The 16,145-nt window shown below is 37.3% G+C and overlaps 1 protein-coding gene across 1 annotated transcript in view; it reads right to left on the bottom strand.

Moving 5' to 3' along the window:
- The window catches only part of LOC131435228 (uncharacterized), a 249,605-nt gene that overhangs the window by 189,220 nt on the left and 44,240 nt on the right, over positions 1-16,145 (bottom strand). The window contains exon 2 of the mRNA XM_058602893.1: positions 4,285-4,770. Within this exon, the coding sequence (XP_058458876.1) occupies positions 4,285-4,770 (486 nt within the window). The remainder of the gene's footprint in view (positions 1-4,284; positions 4,771-16,145) is intronic.

Below are 16,145 nucleotides of genomic sequence, written 5' to 3'. Positions count from 1 at the left end.
CAAATTTGTTATGGGATTTGTTATGAGAACTACTAGGCGCTATACAGATATATACTGTTTGAAGTCGCTCTACTGCTCACTTGTTCGCTCAACACTCGAATACTGCTCGGTGATATGGAACCCTCACTACGTCAATGGTGTTCTCAGAATCGAGTCAATCCAACGACGTTTCGTTCGTCTCGTTCTTCACCAATTGCCCTGTAACAAACCTCATCAGCTACCGAGCTACGAAAGCCGTGGAATGCTTATCGGTCTCGGTACTTTGCAAGTGCGCCGTGACCTGTCCCGTGCAATACTGATTGCCGATGTCTTGACGAACAATATCGATTGCCCAGCACTTCTTAGTCAAATCAACCTCAACGTTCGTTCCAGAACTATCCACAACAGCAACCTCCTCAGATTGCCTCTACGTCGCACTAACTACGGAATCGACGGTGCCGTTATTGGATTGCAACGAACCTTCAACGGTGTTTCTATGGGATTCGATTTTCATTTTTCACGCAGCCGAATAAGAGAAAAAATTTAAATTAGTCTTAGAAACAATCATTAGGACTTAAATTGGTCTGTTGATTAAATAAATAAAAAAATAATAAAGCAAAATAGCCAGAAGTCATACGGAGCTAAATCAGGCGAATACGGTGATTGCGGAACGATATTGGTTGAATTTTAGGCGAAAAAATCACGAAGAATCGATGCAGTATGTGACGGTGCATTATCGTGGTGCAAAATCCAAGAGTTGTCGGCCCATAATTCCGGTTTCTTTTAACGACTACCTTCGCGAAAATGACGCATCCCAAGTAGCAATTCGCAACTAGTTCTGATACGACTAAGTCCAAACTTCGTTGCAACAAGAGCACGAACATGTTTTTTATGTTATACGGGTTAAAACAAGGTGACGGTAGTTTTTTTATGTGTAACACATCTTTATTTCCTATATAGGGGTGCAAATCAGAAACTCAAGGAAAAATACAGGTAGAAATGTGGTCAGGTTTTAAACACTTAGAGCTCAGTCTATTTTGTATCAATTATTAATATTATTTCATCATTTGATTGGAAATATTTCTAAGATTCGATTTGAATGTATGAAGCCACGTATTTTCAATTATATATGATTGAAATTTTGATTAGTGGCGAGCAGTGTCCTACTTCGTCTGATAAAAATCTCCGGCATACCGGATTTCCCTGCCATAGACGACGGTTTTGAAGGAGTAAGCGATGTATCAAAGAGAGAGCATCGCACTGATTGGTCAATCGAAACAAAAGCGAAGCTGTTGGAAGCACGCGAATCTATAAATAAAAGCGAAATTATAGCTTCAGTCCTACGCGTAGCATGCCAGATGTAGGTTGTTGCTAGACAGCAAGATAAAAAATGCCATAAAACGATTTGAAGCTTTAATTGGTATGCTCTGATCTTGTGTCATGCAAGCTCGAATGAAATTCCATGTTATTTCGTTAAGATTAATTTCTAATTTATATAAGATGAAGCCGATTGATAATGATAAAAAGTTTATCGCTTCAACCGAAATTGCAGAATGGTAGAGAAACTTAACGCTATAAAAATAACTGCTTGCATACAAAACTTGAACGCAAGCTTGGCGAAGAGATGTTTAAATATCGAAATCCGTATCGCAAGTTTGTACAAAGATATGATTGCATACATTTGGGGTATTGATGTAATTTCGTCAGCTATAAAACAAATACAAATCAAGACAAACAATGTTCGGTTTTGGTTCCTAATCAAGATCAATCTAAGCAGACTCTCGTGCAATTGCGGATTCAAAAGTGTGTCGATTGATTGAACTGTTTGAGAAATCACTCTACTTGGATTAATTTTGAGCATTCTGAATAAAGAGGTTTTTCGTTGTTTTTTGTTCATATCTTCATAGACAAATTTAGATTGAAGGCGCATATAATTAAGAATTATTCATGTACATATAATAATTGTAGATATAGCAAGCAAATAAACAATTCATGGAAATATAAAAAATGACGTTAAAATTAAATATCCAAGTATCTCAAGAACAGCTATTTTTAGAAGAAATGATATCATGAACAAGTTTATTGCCTTTAACCTGTAGAATAATATGCTACTGTTTAAATGATTATTTTTCAACGAGAACTTGAAATTTCGAATATATCTGTAAATTGTTTTAGCTGTAACTTCTTCATTTTTCAAAAGGCACGGATGGGATAGCCATCAATCTGTAGGTTTTAATAAGAGCGTTAAAATAACAATTATCAAAAAAAATCGAAACCCTGAATTTTTTTTAATATAATTTTTTTGGTTCATTTTGAAATTATTGAGAAAAAAATATCAATTTTTTTTTCAGTGTATATATTTTTTAGAGTGCCCCATTGATTCCCTACAACTTCTTCCTGGACGCCATTTTCGTACGATTAACGGTTTCCGAATTACAACGATTTAAAAAAGGCAATTTTTTGTGAAATGCAGAAATACATCCGCCTTTTTTAAAAATCAGTCGTGAGTCGGATTGACCTCTCAATCGGTTCAAAACTTACGGTTTTCCATACTGAAGTCATGTGCAAAGTTTCATCCAAATCGGAGAAGGTCGATTATGATTTTGTCACTTTTTCGTCTACTCATTCCTGGAATTGCTCCAGTGCTTAAAACATTGCTGGTTTTTATTGATTTTTTTCAGGGGAGCGGTTACTTCAAAAATAAAATAAAATGAAAATCAATAGAACCTCAAAAAGTCCGTCAAAATGGCAGTTAAAAGGTTTTAATTTTGTGGAAATTGTGTTCAGTCCAAGTGCTCAACATGAGCATAGCTTCGGGGGCAAATTTTACATACTTATCGGGCTACAAAAAAGTGGACGCTGTTTGACAGTTAATTGTCATTAAATATCAAATTGGCTGAAGTGAGGAGAGAGTTGGCATCACTGGAAGTATGCGTGCTAAAGTGTTGCTCTCAAAAAAAGTCTAAGTCTAATTTCAATATTTATCAAACAATTTATAGTAAAGTAATTCGACGAAACAATTATTTTGAGTGATAGTGCAGCTATGGCGAGTGTGTGTTTACTAATTTAAAGTATAAAAAGTGTTATTTATTGAATAGTAAATAATTTATAAAAATAATGAGTGAAAAAAATGTTATAAAAGTTGTTTCAAGCGTATGCATAAGTGTATTGATCATTTATGCGAATATTTCGAAAAACAAAAAAAACATTACCGATCAAATATAACATAGTTTTCATTTTTAGACTTCTCGTATAAGATTAGATAACTTACGAGCGATCTTGAATCTCTAATATAACAACACACCGAATTAAAACATTCGTGACATAAAAATAATACTTCGATGAGAAAACTGACGGAAACGCAAGGTAAAGTTCGAGGGTGTTTCAAAACAAAAATTCATTTTTCCGGTAGTTCGCACCATAATCCAGGAAATATATCAAGCATATCCCACTTTGCACACCATTTCCCTATTTGAATCAGTTATTTCATTTTGCATTGATAAGACGGAAAACACGACGTATATAATTGCTACGAGCTTTGCCATTGTTCTGTGCGCTAAGAACCGACTCAAAGTCTATTAAAATGGAAGTTTAATTTCAAAACGTATTCCCAAGACTAAGCTTTGTGTTGAGATATAATGAAGTCCGAAATGGCAAACAATATGGTAGAATACAACAGTATATGGCTGCTGAACAAAGACAATGAATGATACAAGGCAAGAATAATTGGAAAACAAAAATCGGTTAAATACATTTTTTTTCGAACTAATGTCCATTGAACGAGGTGAATCTATTCTCTAAGGTCAATCTAATTATTTTCAATCGATTTTTTTTTTGAACGCTGAAATAATTTTCTGATTAGTTCTCAGCCTTCGTAGCGCGACTAAGCGAAGATTGTCTAATTTGTCAATGGGAGATTTGGTTTTATATTTATGCTTATTTTGTGAATAAGTGTGCGAAATGATACGCGCGCAATGCTTGCAGTATTTGTATTAAAATTGATCATTTAGGATGATATTTAGGTTTCAGTTTGTCATCAGGAAATTTTTCGTGTCCGAATATGGTTTTACCATTGTGATTCAAATGTAACAAATTATGTAGAAATTAAAATTATTTTAGGCTACATGGAGTACAACGAAAAAACTGATGGCCTCATATTCCATAAAATAAACGAAGAACATTACAATCTTCGGGATCGGGATTATAGTCGCACTAAAAATATTAAAAAAAAAAAGCGGTTTTGTCATCTTCAATACTAAATGGGAAGCAAAAATTTGAGCCCGAAAAGAGTGCCACCGAACTTACCTTGCAGTCCTCGCAGTGGTGAATGATCGAGAACGGCTGGCCGCAGTCGTACCGCACCAGCACCTCGGTGAACTCGCAGGTGATCCGGGCGGCCAGTGCATCCGTTTCCAGCAGGTCACTCAGCATCCTAACACATTCTGAACCACCGCGCAGCACTCCGGCGTAGGCCGCGTTGTGCAGCGCGCTGCCAACAGTACGTTCACAACAATGTCTTAAACGTAACGTTTTCAACTTGGTCTCAATACTTTGTGACGATTTTTTACAAATTTGTGCTGGACTTAACTCTTCATTATCGCCCAAATAGTCAAGGCACTGTTGTTTATCATGTAACCGGTTCTCCATGTTATATTTAGTATTATCAATATTGTTTGGCTTATAATTACTATTTTTATTATTAGACTTAGCCTTGCATGGCGGTGGACACCGCGGTGGACCAGGACCTTCGTCTATCCAGGCCACAGGCAGTGTACCGGCTGAACATTGACCCTGGAATTGAAAAGAAACAGAAAGAGAAAAAAAACAGATTGTTAAATTTTCCCTGCACTTTCCACAAACTGACATTCAACAAGATTCGGTCTAATTCTGGCAATCGTGATTTGCCGCTATTGCTACATTTATAATTGACAATTCAAAACTGCGGAAACCGAGCGGACCCATCAAGAACAGTGATAGGGAAAATGTAGGCCGGTTCGAAGCACATAATGACGTAATTGACTTGTTTCCTCCACTGTTGACCTCGGCTACCCTTTGGCACCTCTCAACACCCGGGGTTGGGCCCGGAATACAAACCGTTTCTCGTTTCTGTTTGCTCCGAGGGAGTGTAGGCGTTCCACCCCGATGACGTAGTTCCGATTATTTTTCACTCCTGGCTTGACGCTGCTTCCAATGGTGGAGCTTCCAACGAGCAGCCAGCCGGCTGAAATTCCTTCACCAGATTGACATTCTTTCTTCGGGTAAGGGGTTTTGTTGCTTTTGCACGACCGCCACGATGGTTACGTAAGAATGAAAATTTCTTTCATTCATTTCCATCCCGATTGTTGCGAAGCGTACCCGGTAAGCTAATCAATTAGTATCGCGTGGTGAAACAGTTGAATGAAAGAGAAGATGAGCGTTGTTCGGAAACTATGTTAAGTAAATTTTCATCACTAGTTCAGAATAATTGTGTAACAAATTCAGTACACGTTCTCCGATTCCGGATGATGAGCGGGTGATAAAAGCATTCCGAAAGCTCGGCAAATGATTAGCAATACTGGTGCAGAATCGAAGCATTTTTTCTGCTGGTTATAGTTTTCTTCATTTAAAAACTTCCTGACAATGTGTTAGAAACAGTGAACAAAAAAATGCTCTCCTGAAGGGGCCTTCAACCTACATGCATCCAATCGCCAATAGGGTACAGTACCTCTCTAATATCGACTCACAAAAAGGCAACAGTTTCATTCATTTACATCCCAATGATCTATTTACACTTGATCAACTTCCAATCTTTACACTTGAAAGCATTCAAATGAGTCCAAGTTTATTTAACCCTTATGCACTCGAATGGGTACCCGGGTACCTTTTCGAATTTCAAAATAAGAAATTTCTGAGTTAGGTTTAAACTAAGATTCTGCAATTCGGTCAATTCCAAGAACTAGTTGGACCATAACTTCTCATGCTTTGACTTTTCATTTTACAGTAAGGGGGGTCGAATGGGGGGGCTCAAATTTTTTTTATTACGTAAACACCCGAATGGGTACCCGGGTACCCACAAATAAAAATGCTTGTAACTAAGGCAAATTCCATCCGATTTGAATTTTTTCAGTACGGGTAAATTCAGAAATTTATCCACTTTTCGATGGCCGTGTATATTGCTGTAGTAGGTTCTTCTGGTTCCCGTTAATCCGGATTTCCGTAGAATGTTCCGACACTTGTGTTTTCCACCATAAATGTCATTTACTAATTTGAAACTTTTCCAAACCAGCTATTTGAGAAAGGCCGTACCAAAATGAACCTTTTGTAGAAAAATGACGTCATCTAAAGGGTAGTTGGCCTATTCTGGACTTACTCTCATAGAACGAAAAAAAGGAAATATAAATGAGAACGAAACTGTTTGGGAAGTAACTTCGTGATGTTTCGAAATGTTTGTTGCCAGAATTAAAAATTGTATTGCGTGCTCCTCGCAATAGGCCTGAAGTACATAATAATTTTCAAACTGAAGATAAGAAAGTGAAGTATATAAGGGAACATACATAAAGTACGTCACGCGTTTAGGGGGGAGAGGTTTCAAAAATACGTGACAATACATGGTGAAAAGATTGAGAAATGCTCGACAAAGGGGGAAAGGAGTGGTAGAAAAATTCAAAATTTTATGTTACGTACATAACGGATGCCCCCTGAAATATATAAACATAACAACTCAGCATAGCACTTGATTTCATATAGCAATTCTTAGATAAGATTACAAAAATACGTGAAATCCGTGTATAAATGCCTCGATGTCGGAACTCATTTAGGATATCCGGGTTCCTGGGAACCAGGAGCACCATGTCCATCTTTATGGGTACCAATCCCAAAGAGCTTAAGTTCCTGAATCCAACAGTGCTAAAATTACTTCAATCGGTTGAAAAATGCTCAACTTACAGCGATTTAAAAAAATGGGTACCCGGGTACCCATTCGGGTGGTTAAAGGTGTTTTTTTTTTCGAGTGCACAACGGTTAAATCGGTTGAATTATCTATAAGAAATTTGCGCGGGTTGAAAAAAATACGGTTCCTTGCGTATAATACATATATCATTATACCTTCGGAACCGGAAATGTCCGCCATCATTATTTGTGAATTGATTTGTATATCTGTGTTTCGTTATATATTTCCTTCGAAAATTTAGTTGCATTAATGTTGAGAAATATTTTGAATATGATCAGTACCTAACGGGGAAGTAGATTGGAAAATGTTACCACAGGAACGGAATTTGAACCCTTATTGTGTTCGATATCACAATCGTCACCGTTGCTCTACACACTGGTGGAGACCATTATATAGATGTGTGATAACGTGTGTTCCTCCCTAGATAGCAAAAATAGATAAAAACAAAATCTCGAATCAGTGTCGGCGGCAAAATAGAAGAGAAGAAGTAAGTTGAATGACGTAGTGATCAGGTACAGCGAAGCATGTCTGGTTTCCGTCTAGTCAATTGGACTTTCTCTTCATTTGTTTTCATGTGTAGGGTAGTTTAATTGGTAAAACAATTTCCCCGGTTAGGAGTTAGCTATGGGTTCAAGTCCCGTCTCTGCAGTAAAATACTCGTGGTTTTCATTACATAGTTGCATTCACATATCAATTTTCCGATCTGCTTCCCCGTTAGATACTGATCATATTTTAAAACTAGCTCAAGACGGCTCTACATCTTAACAATGACTAAAACACAAATCGTTGACATTATTTTTTGTTTTGAATATAAAATTTTTGAATTGAATTTGTTGCTAAAGGGTTTTTCTTTCAATTTATTGATATTTTGCAGCAGAAGATAACTGCCAAACTTACACAGCAGCAAGATACTACGAAAAGATAGTGTTACTGATAATATTCAAGTTTGAAAACTAATCGGAGGAGGGTATTTTACTCAGATGGAGTGTTTAACACTACCTATCCTTACGAAAAATACCGTCGTTGTTGACTTGAACCGAATCCACATTTGACTTTCGGCACCAGTAATTGAGATCATGCTTAAAGAGCAAATGCGCCATAATTTAGGTCAGTATACTTGCTGCAACTGAATAAAACAAATAGTTTTATATTAATTCAAGAACACTTTACTTTTATATCTTTCAAGACAGTTGATAAAATGAATCATTTAGGATCATGCCGGACTGAGATATTTATCAAAATAGAGTGCAGTCAATAGGAAATTTCCGAAATAAGAGAACCCAATGAACAGAAGGTACCGCCGCCAATACGAAAAAAGAAACGGAGGCTAATGTCAGAGACATAACTGGATGACGTGAATACAACTAAAACTGACACCTCCAAATATCGATAATCGCACTTACTAGTTGATCGATTTTGTGAATTTTGCTAGCTTCTATTGCATCACTTGTGTAATTGTAACGGTAAAACTACTTACATGGAATGAAAAGTCCCGGGCCTTTCACAGAAAATTAGTGAACAGTTACGAACCGTGTATATGTTTTGTTGAGAACAAGCCTTTAGATGGCACAATATCAAATTTTATGTCAATCTATCCACTAGTGTTTGAATAACAGCTGATCATGTCAGACGAGTTCAGGTTTTCATCAAGCTCTGGAAAAATATGCACCAGCAATATTCATGCATAAAAGCAACGGTGAAAATAGAAAAGAAATGCGGTACGGGTTGGTTCACCGTCCCTCGTATTCTCCAGGCCTGGCCCCCAGTGACTATTATCTATTTCCAAACCTGAAAAGGTTTTTCCAGGAAATAAAACTTTCTTCGAATAATGAGGTCATTTCAGAAACGGAAGTCTATTTTGAAGGCCTTGACATTTTTTCTTCAAGGGGCTTCAAAATGTTGAAGGACAGATGGGTCAAAAGTATCGCTCTAGACGGAGATTAAAATTACAGGGTTCTGTAGGGGGCAAGACCGATTAAATAAAAAAATGCAATGTTCAATGTGAATTTCATTCTTAATTTTAAAAATATACAATAAATCATTTTTAGGATTTCTGACTCTTATGAAATTATGAATTATTATGAAATTAATTCAATAACTTACTCCTTAAATCCGTCTCGAAATTACAAACTGTATAGCGATTTGAAAGAATATCCACAAACCGAATCTAAGAATTTTTAAATATAAATTATTGATATCCACTAGTCAAGCGTAGATAAAAAGTAACTGTTCTTCATTCAATAATTCATGAGAAATGGTAGAACATTACTCACTTATGTATTGATATGATATGCACTACATATTTTTAGTGAATATCTTACAAGTCAGTTTTAAATACATATAAAAAGATCTTGTTTGAATATTATTCAGTTATTTTATAAAATGATACCTATTTGGAATCAGCTAGGTGAAGTATTATCATCATTCCAAAGGTTTTGCCTTTCTCATATAGAAAGGTTATGCAATCACTGTGAAAACCGACTTTTGAACCGAGGCCCGGAGGGCCGAGTGTCATATACCATTCGACTCAGTTCGTCGAGTACGCAAAATGTCTGTGTGTGTGTTTGTGTGTGTGTGTGTGTGTGTGTGTGTGTGTGTGTGTGTGTGTGTGTGTGTGTGTGTGTGTGTGTGTGTGTGTGTGTGTGAGTGTGTGTGTGCGTATGTGTGTATGTAACGTTTTTTTGCACTAACTTTTCTCGGAGATGGCTGAACCGATTTTCACAAACTTAGATTCAAACGAAAGGTCTTGAGGTTCCATACAAAATTCCTGAATATTATTTGGATCCGACTTCCGGTTCGGGAGTTATGGGGTAAAATGTGCAAAAAATTGTGAAAATAAGTGCACTAACTTTTCTCAGAGATGGCTGAACCGATTTTCACAAACTTAGATTCAAATGAAATGTCTTAAGGTCCCAAAGAAATTTTCTGAATATTATTTGGATCCGACTTCCGGTTCGGGAGTTATGGGGTAAAATGTGCAAAAAAAAGAAAATATGTGTTCTAACTTTTCTCATAGAAGGTGCGACCGATTTTCACAAACTTAGATTCAAATGAAAGGTCTTGTGGTCCCATACAAAATTCCTGAATATTATTTGGAATCGACTTCCTGTTCCGGAATTATGGGGTAAAATGTGCAAAAAATTGTGAAAATAAGTGCACTAACTTTTCTCAGAGATGGCTGAACCGATTTTCACAAACTTAGATTCAAATGAAAGGTCTTGAGGTCCCATAGAAAATTCCTAAATATTATTTGGATCCGACTTCCGGTTCGGGAGTTATGGGGTAAAATGTGCAAAAAAAAAGAAAATATGTGTTCTAACTTTTCTCATAGATGGCGCGACCAATTTTCACAAACTTAGATTCAAATGAAAGGTCCTGTGGTCCCGTAATTCCTGAATTTCACGCGGATCCGACTTCCGGATCCGGAAATATAGGGTAAAGTGGGTTAAAAATTGTATACCATCACTGAAAATGGGGAAGAACCTTAAAAAAATTTCTAAATCGACCTCAAATTCTTTCTAATTGATAGTTTTTATCAGTAGACGGTCAAACAAACCGATTTCGGTTATTCTTTCAAGAATCGCAGAGAATTATTTTGAAGAATACCACAGTATTATATATAATAGTATGATTGATATGAGAAAGGCATCATTACACCACTAGGTGGATTAAAACAGGTTTTATCTGTAGCAATGAATAAACACCTTCGACAATTTGAGCATGTCGGTACTAAATATGAGTAGCATGACACGGATCTCAAGCCCTCCTGCACGTCCAAGTGCATTAGATTTATCTCTTTGCTCGACTTCAATTCGACTAGATTGCACCTGGAAAGTATTCCCTGATTTACACGGTAGCGATCATTTACCAATCATCATCTCAATCAGCAGTAACAAAGGTATTGCTAATTCAGATAATATGCTACATGATTTGACAAAAATGTTGACTGGATTAAATACCAATGTCAAGTGTCTTAAATTCAATGGAAGAGTTCCCCCCGCCGCCGCCCCTCCCCGCACTTGAAGAATATGACTTCTTCGTTTGTTCGATTCTGGAGGCCGCAGAACAAGCACAAACCAAACGATTTCTTAGTCCATTGTCTAACAGAAGGCCTCCAAACCCTTGGTGGGACAAAGACGTTTTAAAAATGGAGGAGGAACTCCTCATAATATTAAAAAATTCCTGATTTTAGAAATCAAGTACAAGAGCATACTTCGGGCCAAGAAATGTAACTATTGGAGACATTTTGTCGAAGGTTTGTCAAGAGAAACCTCAATGAGCGCTCTTTGGAATACGGCCTGACGAATGAAGAATCGTAACGTAGGAAATGAGAGTGAGGAATACTTGAACCGATGGAAATTTGATTTTGTGAGGAAAGTTTGTCCAGATTCTGTTCCTACGCAGAGCATTATTTTTGAGTTTTCTAAAAATAAATTGATAGCCCCTTTTCAATGATGGAATTTTCCATAGCACTCATGTCTTGTAACAATAACGCTCCTGGGTTGGACAGAATTAAATTTAACTTGGTGAATAATCTGCCCGATCTTGCAAGAAGACGTTTGTTGGAATCGTTCAACAAGTTTCTTGAGCAAAATATTGTTCCACCTGACTGGAGGCAAGTAAAAGTTATCGCCATTCAAAAGCCGGTGAAACCAGCTTTCAATCACAACTTATATAGACCCATTGCAATGTTGTGCTGCATCAGAAAATTGTTCGAAAAAATTATTCTTCGACGTCTCGACACTTGGGTCGAGACGAACGGTTTGTTGTCCGATACTCAGTTTGGCTCAGTTTTAGACATTAAAGGAGCATTTGATTCAGTTTCCATTGATGTTCTTTCAGACAAGCTCCATCAACATGGACTCCCAGCGGTTATAAATAATTATTTGCACAATCTTTTGTCAGAGAAGTGCATGTATTTTTCACATGGCGATAATAACGGAGAAAACAAAGCTTGTCGTCTTTTCAAGAAAGCATGATGATCTGATAAAATTGTATCAGACAACGATACTTTCAGTGATGGAATATGGATGCGTTTGCATTCGTTCCGCTGCAAACTCTTATATTATCAAACTGGAGCGAATTCAGAATCGTTGTTTGCGAATTGCCTTAGGCTGCATGCAAGGATGGCTTTTATCGTATCAAAGAACGTTCGCTGGCAACTCTTCAACGATTGATTTAGTGCCATCAAAGAGAGTTGGAAATCATCGCAACAACAAAAAAAACGGCATGGCTCATTTAACTTAGAATCGACACCAGTGCGAGAGCGAATTTCTCTCGATGACATTTCTGAGAATCAAAGGTTGGCACGCCGCTGTGGGGATCTTCTCTGAAGCAACAAACGGTCGCTTATTCTCGTTTCGCGATCCGATTCTATACAGGCAGTTGATAATTGCGATAGAATCATTTTACTATTGCCGCTTATTTTAACTATGTGCATATAACCTTTGTATAAGTTGTGTCTATGAAAATGTAAGTGAATGCTCCACACAAGGGTTTTGAAATATTGCAACCTAGTATGAGAATCATCAAGTTGAATCATCGACTCGATTTTCTGCGATAATTTTCAACTTGCGATTCTCTCTTGGGAAATTCCACACAGCAACGATCATTATCAGACTGTAATTTTTTTTAAGGGCCGAGAAATACTCAGAGTATGAAGTGGAGCGAAGGAATGTAGAAAAATTCTCTCGCGGTTCATGCATTGAGAGACTCGAGTTCTTGTAGCATCTTCTACCGGATTGAAAATGTTGTATAATATAGATAGTAATATAGCAGCTTCTGTAAAATTTTCGGCAATCACCAACACTGGCTGCATGCATTCCACACATACAATGAGTCTTGAAGTTCTGGCGGGAGTTCTTCCATTAAAAGATCGTTTTTGGAAGCTTTCATCGCGACTGCTAATAAGATGTGATGTACTGAATCTCCTGGATATTAAAAACTTCGAAAGGCTAGTTGAGCTTCAATCTTAAACATGATTCATGACAGTATATTTTAACCATTTGTCACAGGAAATCAACCCTTCAAGATATATTCCTATTCGTGTCAGCCTCCTAAATGTCCCTGACTCAACTTTATTTTTCGACACATCCATGCAGCGCGAAGTGCGTGAAATCCCAGAACACCTACACTCGATGGAAATCCCAAAAATATTTTCAAGTAAATTCAGGTATATTGACTCTGAGAAAATGTTTTACACGGACGAATCACGAATTGAAGAGGCTACTGAGTTTGGTATATTCAACAATAATGTTTCGGTCTCATTTAGGCTTCAAGAACCTGCATCTGTTTATATAGCAGAGTTAGCAGCAGTTCATTATAGCTTAAGTGTAATTGTCATATGATCTCCAAACCATTATTTTCTCTTCGCAGATAGTCTAAGTGCAATTGAAGCCATTCGCTCAAACTCTGCTGGCAAAATGAACCGTTTTTCTTGGGTAAAATAAAACAGTGCCTGAACGTCTTATTGAATAATAATTATCAAATCACAATAGTTTGGGTCCCAGCTCATTGCTCCTTTCCAGGCAATGAAAGAGCCAATTTTTTAGCCAAACGTGGTGCTATTGAGGGTGAAATTTATGAGAGACCGATTGCTTTCAACGAATTCTATAGTGCGTCTCGCCAAAGAACACTTGCCAGCTGGCAAGCTTCTTGGGATAAAGATGATCTGGGTCGGTGGATGCACTTAATTATTCCTAAAATATCGACAAAGGCATGGTTCAGGAGACTGGATGTGAGTAGGGACTACATTCGTGTGATGTTCAGACTCATGTCCAATCACTACACGTTAGATGCACATCTCCTTCGAATTGGACTTTCCGAGACTAATCATTGTGCTTGTGGCGAAAGCTATCGCGATATTGATCATGTCGTTTGGACATCAGTGGAGTATCGTGATGTCAGATCTCAACTAATAAATTCCTTGCGTAGCCAAAGTAGACTATCCAATGTTCCAGTTCGCGACATTCTTGCTTATCATAACCTTCCTTTCGAGAAACTTCTTCATTATTTCATTAAGTCCATTGGAGTTCGAATTTAAATTTTATTTTATGTTAGACCCCTTTCTCTTCCATGAGTTCAACCAATAGCCAGCTATCTTATATTGAATAAAAGTGATGAACTGATACAAACAAACTTGAAATAGTTATAAGATCATGTACAAAATAAATGTATTTTATTTAATGCAATTTATAATAGCAAACCGCTTGATAAAACCAGTGTTTAGATTAACTAATAAATACCAACATTCTAATATGATATTCGAAATGTATTAGGTTTAAAGTACTATGTACTGTGTATGCCACGGCGAAGAAAAAATTATGTATATTGCCTATGAAATAAACGTATTTATGAAAAAAATCAGATACAAAACTTGTCTATCATCTCACTAGCGAAATGATTTTTGCAACCTGTAGATTAAACATTTATTCGCAGCAAAAATTTCGAATCGATGCAAACATCACGACATCTATAAATATGACCCACCCAAATGAATGAATGTTTGGAATTCCCCAGGCACGGTTCGCCGGATTCGAAATGTCACCATGGAGCATCGATACATGCCGTAGCATTACAAGGGGAAAGATGAATGGTAGCCTTGGGACACTCGTGTTTTATCGAAAAATATTGTCAGTTCGTTAAGCTAAGTCGAATGGTATATGACACTCGGCCCTCCGGGCCTCGATTAAAAATTCGGTTTTCACAGTGATTGCATAACCTTTCTATATGAGAAAGGCAAAAAGGTGGGGCACAGGCGAGCTCTATTTTCGGGACCTTAAAAGAACTGAATCGTTGGGAAAAGTCCGAGTGCATTTTCTTTGAATTCGCAACTTCTGCTGCTGGATATTGATGAAAATAATTGACCCTTTTCAGGTGCGACCGTCGCACTCTCCCAGAATTGTACACAACGCGAATTAGATCATTAAATTTTATACTGACGCTAACATTTCAGATCGACCAAATAGCTATAGATTAAGGTAATAAGAACTAGTTGAATAATACATGGCATTGACAGCGGTTTCAGAAATGCCAAAATCACAGATGGTACCGAGATTTTACTTAATGTATGACTTTGCTGGTGGATAACAATGCTTCTACTCCTTCTAGCAACTAATTGTGTAAAACCACTGATCTTTTTATGTCTAACACACAACAATATGATTGAATTCCCAACATGGAGGGACTATTATGTATCTACTAACATCAAAACGGACATCCGAGTGCGAGAAACGCAAGAAAACGTGATGAGTTTTTCTCCATAATGCTCGTTGAGAAAAACTAATGTTTGGTTAATTTGTGATCATCTTCCCAATGGTCAGGAACAAAGAATGGTGCTGCTACGTTTAGTACAACATGGAAAATTCAAACTCAAAATGGAACCTCACTCACGGATGGCCCCTTAATCAACCCTTCCCGTCTGCTGCATTTTTAGTTAGCTTGCTTTTAGTTGATCGAACTTCTCCACCCCACACATGCAGACGGTTTTTCGACAGCCAATTAAATGAACTGTGAAGGTCGGCAACATGCAACGCAGTAAATAACTTAGCGCAATGCATAACAGCATTGCTATAATTGAACCCAATTTTTTTTCAAAGCTATCCAACCTACTGAGCCAGCTCCGAAAGCAATTGCGGGAAATTTTTATAGTTTATTTTTCTATATTTCTTTCTTTCTTCCGGTACTTATAATTATGAAACCTTGCAGATGCATAAGGAAAATGAAAATACTGCAGCTCTCGGAACTGTCGTTGAGGTTTCGGTGAAATCTTCCACTTGAGCAACGGTTCTCTTTTTTTTTTGGGATCTGCAACTTTTGAGGTTTGCGGTTGAAAATTTATCTTGCCTGATCTTGTCTTTTTGGTGTCACTGCGACAAGCAGGACCCAAGCGAAACGTAATTGTGAATGGGTTGGTTGAATTGCATATTTCATTCTGGACGCAAAAGAGGCAAATGCATCCAATCAAATAGCTGCTGCAGTTTAAACTTACGATCTCAGTGCGGGTTTCTTGCGGTTTCGTGTGATTGCGGGTGATGATTTGAAAATCTCATCGTTTGAAACCGACAGAACAGAACGGTCTGAGTTCTTGGTATATCGCAAATGTCTCCTAGGATGCAGATGTCAATTATTGTCTGTTGAAATAGAGTTTGCCTTCAACCATAGTTCACGTGACTTAAAGATGATATTAGTTTACTGATTTATTCCTTCATGTATGGGTATCTGACAATAAAAATTCTAA

The sequence above is a fragment of the Malaya genurostris genome, chromosome 3, assembly GCF_030247185.1.
Source record: "Malaya genurostris strain Urasoe2022 chromosome 3, Malgen_1.1, whole genome shotgun sequence".
Lineage (NCBI taxonomy): Eukaryota > Metazoa > Arthropoda > Insecta > Diptera > Culicidae > Malaya > Malaya genurostris.
The sequence above is the reverse complement of the archived record's forward strand: the minus strand, read 5'-3'. Positions and strand labels throughout refer to the sequence as shown.